The 8,944-nt window shown below is 47.6% G+C and overlaps 1 protein-coding gene across 5 annotated transcripts in view; it reads right to left on the reverse strand.

Annotated features, from left to right (window-relative positions):
* The window catches only part of ZEB1 (zinc finger E-box binding homeobox 1), a 124,915-nt gene extending 116,466 nt beyond the window's left edge, over positions 1-8,449 (reverse strand). The window contains exon 1 of one of the 5 annotated variants that reach the window (XM_074574279.1): positions 8,321-8,449. Coding sequence is in view for 1 of the 5 variants with exons in the window: in XM_074574277.1 (XP_074430378.1) it covers positions 7,557-7,614 (58 nt within the window). In the remaining 4 variants the exon portion in view is untranslated. Of the gene's footprint in view, positions 1-3,386; positions 3,581-5,905; positions 6,342-6,582; positions 6,651-7,556; positions 7,682-8,320 lie in introns of those variants that run through there. The other 4 variants (XM_074574277.1, XM_074574278.1, XM_074574280.1 and 1 more) reach the window with 4 other exon arrangements.
* Between the last annotated feature and the right edge of the window lie 495 nt (positions 8,450-8,944).

Raw genomic sequence — 8,944 nt, forward strand, 5'->3', positions numbered from 1 at the left:
AACTGAAACATCTGAATCACCGCCTGGCTGCTCCACATGGACAGATACAAACTTAACAAGTTTCTTCTTTCTGCTCTACCACCACCTATCCTCCTAATACGTGAATGTAATCTGTCGGTACTCACACAAGGAATCAGATATACAGGCCCAGATATAGGAAGAGAAGACTCAGGACATATATTTTTACTGTCTGAAAGGTCCTTACATACTGTCATATTTTTCTCAGGAGTACTGAAATAGATTTATAAAGCTATGCTGCATTTAACTATAGTCAGTATTTTACCCACCAAGTCTCGCTCTTCTTGACTGGGCTTCCCATTTTCCTCCACTGCCACACAGGAATTCTACTTATATATGCAAGAAAGGGACAAATAGATTATTTAATAAACAAACTGAGGCTCAGCACAAAACTGAAAATAACTCTATTCCTTCTTTAAAACAGGAGGGCAAGCAAAGATTAAAATGCTACAACTGTGAAGAGTTTTTAAAAATATAAAATTTCTGTCACTCTTCCCAATAACTTAAAAATAAGAAGTTAGGAACTACACAGCCAGAAAAGCAAACTGAGACTGTGAGAAATACCTGTGCGCTTGATAATTAGCTCAAGAAATTCACTCGATCAGAATATCAGAGGCAATGGCTTATTGAGAGGTTTAAAAAACGTGCCAACGTCACATGGAAGCAGAAAGCATCACAGAAAGCTACACGCACAAAACTCCTTCAGAATCCCGCAACAATTCCAGTGCATCAAGGCATCATCTAGTCAACTGAGGTCAAAGCTATTTCCCACGGTGATCTTCTTATGCACCCAACCAGGCACCAAATTCATCACTCCCTGGAAGACCACAAAGATGCATCAGAAATAAGGTATCAGACCTTCAGCAAGAAGCAGACTACTCCCTTCCCTATCGCATCCTCCCTCCTTCTCACACACGCTCTTCACCTCGCCCATGCACTCTGCCCACTCATGCACACATCCCTCTGCTCTCCATGGTGTGCTTGGGTTTCTGCTTGATATTTAATTATTATTTCAAACAGTACTTCCCTCTACAAGAAAGAGTCCCTTATCATAACTGCTCTATCGCCCCGTCTCCTGACTAGAGCTAACCACACGTCTTCACTGATGAAGATACCAGACTGCTCTCCATGCCCGCCGTGCCTCTCGCTGCCCAGGCCCCCCAGGCAGGAGCAGCACCCACCTGCACCCATAGCCACTTCCCACATGGCTCTGCCTTAGCAGCAGCAGCCCCCTGCGACAAACAGTAGTGATGGTAAGACCTAGACTTGGCGTGTGTTTGTCCCAGTCAAGTTGACTTTGAGGCCTGACATTTATTTATGTGCTCCTGAGGAATTTTTGTTTTAAGGAGGACTTACGTTTTTTAAGTTTACGTAGCAATCATTTTCAAATATTAGAAATACCAGCCATATGCTGAGACTCTTCTTTAGTCATTACTGTCCCAACAAAACCAATATCTGATTAAACCATCTCTGCCTGGATGCTAACCTCTAAGAAAACAGTCTTCTAAACACCCCACACATCAGAGTAGGGATGTGGATGTTAACAGTGTAGGTCTTAAGCCAGTTCCCTCCTACTGTATTTTGCATTTGTCTACCTACAGATCACTGAACTTGGGAATACAAAAAACACCAGAAGACAAAATTCTACTTCTCCAGCACATCATTACATCAACATTGACTAGGCAGACAGGAAACACCACCAGTAAAGATACTACCTTAATAGCATCTAAAAATGACTACAGAGAAAATTAAGTTTTGCATATTGCCACTTGTTTGCTGAAAGCACAAGTATTTCAAAACAATAAATATGAAAGAGTTTAAATACTTAAACTGAAAGGAATAGTAACCGCTAAATGATAAATCTGTTCTTTCTCTTTAAGGCTCTAGATCAAGCCAAATGCAAGGGCAGTCCCAAGGATTAAAAATGGATTGAGACTCAGTCTTGCTATGGACTTCCTGTGTGACCTTGGGTAAGTCACTTGAGAATTTAGTTCTCAAAAATAACAGGCCTATTATAGCTGCCAGAATGAAGCAGCAAAGTTTCTGAGACCACAGATGCAAGCCAGGTCCTGCTTACTTGCCCATAATGGAGAAGATCCTACCTGGTGAGATCTTCTGAAAAACGTAGAGACGTATGACCAGAACATCAGGAATATCGATATAAAGCACTTGAAAGTTCATCTGGGACTGTACTTTGAAAATTACTACAAAAGCCTATATAAAACCAGAATTACTTCTGTTTTTCAACCTCTTACTTTGTGTATTTCTGTGAAACCTATCACAAGTAGAATCTTTATGATTACGATCTCCAGAGATGCAGTATGTACTGCTAAATATTGGATTTACAGTCAACGAAGCACACCATATTCTAATCAGCTTGCAATATCAATTACCTAGAGTTTTTGAAATGACTACAAACAGCTAATGAGTTGAAAGCAATGAGCTTATATTTTAGGTAAATAATAATGACTGGATTTAGAAGTAGGGATTCTTAAGAGCCATTTGGCCAGATACTGTAGTTCCAGCAGTTTCCCTGCAATAGGGAGCATTTGCTCAAAAATCAGTTAAAAAACAAACAAGCAAAAACCCCACAACCCAAGCTTCAGAGAACTTGGTTTTATTTCTTTAACATACTTAATAGAGTCCCATGCGTGTTAAAAACGTCTGCCATCCCTCGCTGGCATTTTAAACCCTATTAAAATAGACATTTCCACGTGAAGAAAGGCATCACACTGATATTTTTCGCTTTAGTTTACTCCAGCCTCCTACCCAAACTGTAAAACTTCTGTAAGAAGAAATGACAGCTTAATACCACCACTCAAGTCCCAGTGGGGAAGGAGAACCTGCTGTAGAACCCCTTCCCCCCACACGGCCGACGAGGAGCTTGCTTGCAGAGAGCAAGGGCCTAATGGAAGTCCGTAACCTGCTAATTAACGGGACCTGTAATAAAGCCCAAAGTCGACAGAAAGACTCAATGGTGAGGAATATCTGATATAACAGAAAGCGTTCAACGGAAAATTTGGGCTGAGTTCAGAGGAGTCAAATCCTCAGACTTTTAAGTAAAAAAATGACTTCTACTATACAGAAGCCTGTGTCAGAGGAAAAGTTTCATCTGCTTGCTACTTTTCATCAACTGTTTCAGCAGCCAGTTCACCAGAGTCCCCTAAGCAAGGAAAACTGTTTCAGGCTAATCACCTTAGAAAATTCTGCCTCAGGTAGCTAATTACCTTAAAACACCCTGCTTTACAACTGTTAAAATAACAAGCTAAATAAACTAAAAATAACTGAGAGAATAGTGAAGGGATAATGACATTTTTGAGTGTATTCCCATAATATTTCAGTAGTTAACATGAAAATAAAAGTATTACTTGTTTATATGAGAGAAGATTTCCCTGGACTCAAACAGTTAATTCAGTTGTCCATGTAGACCTGTTCACCGTGCCTGGAATTTAAACTCGGGAAACATTCCTCAATTCCCAAATTGCAAATTTAAATTAATGCTGGAGTGAAAACACGGTACCTAGTGAAAAAGAAAGGGAGGGGAGCAAGAGAAGAAAGGCATGACAAGGAACGTAGTATCCCCAGCATCACTAACGCCTGACATCCTGCCAGTAGTTCACACCTTGGAGCTAACAGAAACACGCCATGCTTTTGCCTTATTCAAAGGCACTTCTGATCTTCTTGCAGCCCTTCGCTTTGTAACAAAACTTTACATGAAATGATTATCTAATAAAAATAGAGGAAATCCAACTGTAAAGCAACTCAAACAGCACACTAACAAGTCAATCTATATAACCTTTTACTCGTTGTTACCAGGGGCAAACAAGAAAAAAAAGCCTGCCTCATAGCATGCAGAATTTACTCAGTTTCATACATTCTTCTTTTTACCATTAAATATGCATCTGAAAAACAGAAAGCACACGTTATTTTCAGAACATCAATATAAAAGGCTGGTATCTTTTTAACCCTGTAGTAAGGGAAGTTTTAAATATTTTGCTTGCTTTACTTGTCTCACAGCATTGCTGAAGAACAAGATGTGTTACTTTTAATTTTGCTGTTTAAAACAAATCAAGACAATACTGTAATATATATAAAAGATGCTAAGAAAGCTAAGAAATCCTGATCCTGCAAGCCAACTCAGAGTAAGAAAACCTTTGCCGATACTGAATCTATTTAAAGTCCACACAGGATTCACATAGTGTGGCAATGCAGATGACTGGCAAAAATCACATCCCACTTTTCTCCTCCTCCTTTCTCTATCAAAAGGAAGGGAGAAGGGGAAAAGGTAGATAGGAAAAGAGACCCCAATCAGCGCTGTTTGCCTACTTTATCAGAACGGTGCTATCATCCCAACAGTTTGCTAACTTTTTTGCTGTATTGGATGTTTTTGTGTACTGGACAGAAGTAACGGCAATGACACAGAATAGTTTTCTTCAGGTATGAAGTGCCAGATTTTTGTGTAAGTGGAAGCTTTAATGGCAGCGCCAGTCAGCTCTTTTGCTGATCTCCTGTAGCTACCAATAAACAAGGTACCAGCTCTAGAGTTAAGAAGATAAGACTGTCTTTCCAGCTACAGTTAATGCATCAGGATGGCAGCCATAAGTTCTGGCTCCCAGAGAAAAAAAAAACAACAAAACAAACCGAAGAAAAAAAACAACAAAAATTTACAGTACAAGAACAGCTGTGTTAAGTTTATCAACAAATAAACAGAAGGAAAGTTTACAATATAGTTACTAAATGCCATAACCCAGTATTATTAAGTGGTATACTGCATGCGAAGTACTATAGAATCATAGAATCGTTTTGCTTGGAAGAGACCTTTAAGATCAAGTCCAATCTCTCCTCAATAAACTCACATTCGGTGGGAAAGGGGGGAAAAAAGGCAACTGGAAGAGCACAAAATTCGTTTAGTATATACTACGAACAAGCCAGCTGCTGAAGCATCTCCTGTACAGTGATGTCTTGTTAACAGACGATACCCACCTATAAAAGCAAAGTGCATTTAGAGATTTAGAAGAAAAAAATCTCATACCTATTTATTGTAAAGTTTAAAGGGTTAACATTTTTCTAGCCAATTTCTTTAGTAAATATTTGCAAGTCAAACATACACCCACTGCTGAGAAATCTCTATTATCCAGAATCTATTATCTAACCCATCCTGATGCTTCAACACACAATAACTTAAGTTGGTTTTAATTCCTCAAAAAAAGGAACCAAAACCAGCCTAAACCAAGACACACTACAATTCTACCTTGCAGCACTAGTTGATAAAGACTCAGAGGCTTTTTGTAATAAAATGGGTGCAGTGATAAGGTCCAAAAGTGAGAATGATGAAAGATACCTGGAATGATACCACATCTTATACACCTTTTGTTTTCTGCGAGTGATACATGCTGCAGACAAAACGTTTTGTGCTAAACAGCCTCAAATCTGGTTTTCTAATATTAAGCACAAAGGAAAAACACTGACAGCAAGCTTGGTAAATAAATCCCTCCCTTGAGAACGAAAGCAGCAGACAGGAGGGGGCTGACATGCATGCAGGAGAAAACTAAACACCATCTTTTTTTTCTACCTGCACAAGTTGCCATTTGCTGCAGCGATCAAGAACCTCTTTTCCCCGTTGATTTCAAAAGCTAGGTTTTCAGAGAATTTCCCTCTCCAGTCATCTGTTGATATGCTCTAAGAGTATGATATTCACATCACTGGATCTTTAAGAGAAAAATCCATTTTCTTTCCTGTTCAGGTAAACATGTTTACAGCTCCTGCACAGACGCTGGGTGGTTCAGACTCACATGTCACACACATGTCGTCAGCAACAAGAAAAGCCCCTTTCTCCGATCATCAACATTTTTAATAAGGTAAAAAGAAAAGCACTTTCCAAACTTACCTTTAGCACAGCCAAATCCTGAGCTAAATATAAATATTTACACTAGGACAAGGAATTAATAACGTGAGCATGCAAACAAAAATACTTGCTAGAAAACGCACACAGCAAAAATAAGAAAACCCTCCTAAGTTCAAAGCAATCAAATCAACTCGTTCGCCCCCGGAAAGGCCGTTATTTATCACCGCGTTACGCCCGCAACAGCCAGGATTAGAGAGGAGAAGCACCGATCGTGACTCTGATCTATTTCAGAGACCGTTCACTGCGTATGAAAACATCTCGGATCGCAGGCGAAAGCCTTCCTATCTGTGACCCTGCACAGGAAATGCCACATAAAACCTAAAATTGCCAAGGAAGGTTACAAAATCTCCTGCTTTACATCCTACTGCGAAGAGTCGCTACGAGGACCGAACTACTTCTCCATTTTCCAGAAAACAAGTAGAGAGTGGGTGTTACGAGCGTTTATTCCCCCCACCGTGTACCTTCCAAATGCATCTTAAAGTAACACACGTACCAAAGGGGGGGGGAACCACACGCAACCCAACCCCACAGCTGCCCTTAAGTCTGAAATGTAAATGTAATTCCTTATATAGACTGCAGCAGTTGGTCACACACGCACGGAGAGCGGAGCGGGGGCCCCCGGCCAAACCGTTACCACCCATTATTATACAAACAGGTACCTCCGAAGCCAGAGGGAAGGGAAGAAACTTCGCCGCCCGCCCCCGCCGCCCGGCAGCAGCCCTCCCTCCCTCCCTCCCTTCCCCACCGGGACCCGGGGCGGGGAGGCGGCGCGGCCGCGGGGCGCCGCCGGGGACCAACTCTCGGCGGGGAAAAGGAGGAGGAGGCGAAAAGCGGCGAGCGGGCGGCGGGGGCGCCGGTCCCCTCCCGCCGGCCCGGGGCGGCCGCGCCGCGCTGCCCCCGCCGCGGCGACAGTGCCTCCCCCGCCGCCGGCTGTGCCCCCCCGCTCCGCTCCGTTCCCCCCTCCCGGTGACGGCTGGTGTCCCCCACTGCCGCCCCCCGAATGGCGAACGCCAGCCCGCCCCGCGGCGCCGGCCGGGAGCGAGGAGCCGGCCCGCTGCCGGGCGAGCGAGGGGAACTCCGGCGGGCAGGCGCTCCGGGGCAGGCGGCGGGGGGGATCCCGCCCGTAGGGCCGGGGTTGGGGGGAGGGAAGGCGGGCGGGGAGGCCCCGCTCCGCCGGGGCGCGCAGGTAACAAGTTTCGGAGTTGGGGCTGCCGAGGCCGGCCGGGCGGCGGAGCCTCCCCGCCGCTCCCCGCGGGGCTCGGCGTCCCCCGCCGGGGGCCGGAGGGCGGCGGCGCGGCCGGGGCGGGGGGGGGCCCGATCCCGGTCCCCGGCGGGGCGGTCGCGGGGCGTGTGGGGGAAGGCAGCGTGTAACGGTCCCGGACAGGCGGCGGAGTGAGGCGGCACCGCTAGGCGGAGGAGGGAGGCGGACGGCGAGGCGAGGGAGGGAGGCACCAGGTAGCGGATATAACGGTGCGGAGGGAGCCGGGCTCCCGGCGAGGAGCGGCGGGGGAATTACTTTCGCGCCCGCCCCAACCTTCCCCCCTCCGCGCTCGGGACGGCTCTGCCCGGCCCCCGCCCCGGCCCCGACCGCCACCCCGGCGCGGCCCGGCCGCTGCCCCGCGGGCTGACTGACCGTTATTGCGCCTCGGGTTCGCCTGCTTCCTGCGCTTACACCTGGGGCCATCCGCCATGATCCTCTCGCTTGTGTCTAAATGCTCCAGTCACCTCCTCCCCCGCCCTCCCCCCTCCCTCCCCTCCCCTCCCCCCCGGACCTGGTTTACGACACTGGGTGGTTTTACTTTTACATCACCTTCCTACACCTAGTGCTCGGCCGGAACCTTGTTGCCAGGGGAGACGGGCGCTTTACGGCAGGACGTTTGAACGGCGGCGGGGGAAAAGTTGCGGCCGCAGGTACCGGGAGCGGCGGCCGTGGCCTGGGGGGGCTCTGCGGGGCGGCCGCAGCGCCGCCCGGGGACCCCCGACCCGCCGAGGAGGGGGGACCCCCGTCCCTCCGCCGGCGGCAGCAGTGGGGGTATCCCCACGGGACGGGGCGGTCCGAGTGGGCGGGAGCCGGGGGGCGGAGGGGGGGTGGTCGCCGGGGCGGCGGAGGGGGATCCCCGGCGTCGGCGGGGGCGTTCCGCCCGCCCCGCATGGCCGCGCTGAGGGGCCGGCCCGCCGCCTGCCTCCCCGCCCCGCTGCCAGGTGCCTCCCGCCCCGCTGCCCTGCGGCCTGCCCGGCGCCAGGCCCCAGGTACCGCGGGGGCGGGCGGGCCCGGCGGGGCCGAGCCTGCGCCGGCCCCGCTTCCTCTCGCCCCCGCTGCCTCGCACCTGCCTTAGGGCAGCGGTGGGGCTCCCCCCACCAGCCTCGGCAGCCTGGCCCCCCCGCGGGCTGCCTTACCGTAAGCCGGCCGGGGAAGGGAGGGCAGGGGCGGATTCAGGTCGTGCCGGTCATCTTGCCGTAGAGGTCTGGGCGAGGAACAAACGGCTGGAGAAGAGCGATGCTGTTCCCACCGAGTGCGAAATCTGTCGTCCTTGGGCTTTCCTTAGTCACGCTTCCCGCTTTTACAAAGAGGAGAGGAGGTAGAAAATTCTGTGCCCTAAAAAATAAAAAGGGAGGGGAGCCTTTTTGCACGGATAATTAATAAACAACCTTGTTTGGGCTTAATAAATATATTCAACGTATTAAAAATGAAAACATCGCCATCAAACACTTATACTATTTATTTGCTCTTGCTTTTCCCTTCGGGCAATAAAATAACAATAACTTTCCATTTGTTTCTAGGCTTTCTTATTTCTTTTTTTTTTTTTTTATCCTTATCCTGGGATGGTTCTGTAGAGTTTAAAGTTTTGTGCTTCTGGGGAATTCTTTTATGCAAACAAATTAAATTTCAGTGAAAGCATTTCTGTTAATGTGATAATTTTAATAAATAATTTATACACTACTGAATTTGAGGCCTTTAGTTATTCTACACTGTCTCTATGTGCGATATGTTCACATGCTGTAACACATCACCTTGTCTCA

This window comes from Larus michahellis, chromosome 2, assembly GCF_964199755.1.
Source record: "Larus michahellis chromosome 2, bLarMic1.1, whole genome shotgun sequence".
Taxonomy (NCBI): domain Eukaryota; kingdom Metazoa; phylum Chordata; class Aves; order Charadriiformes; family Laridae; genus Larus; species Larus michahellis.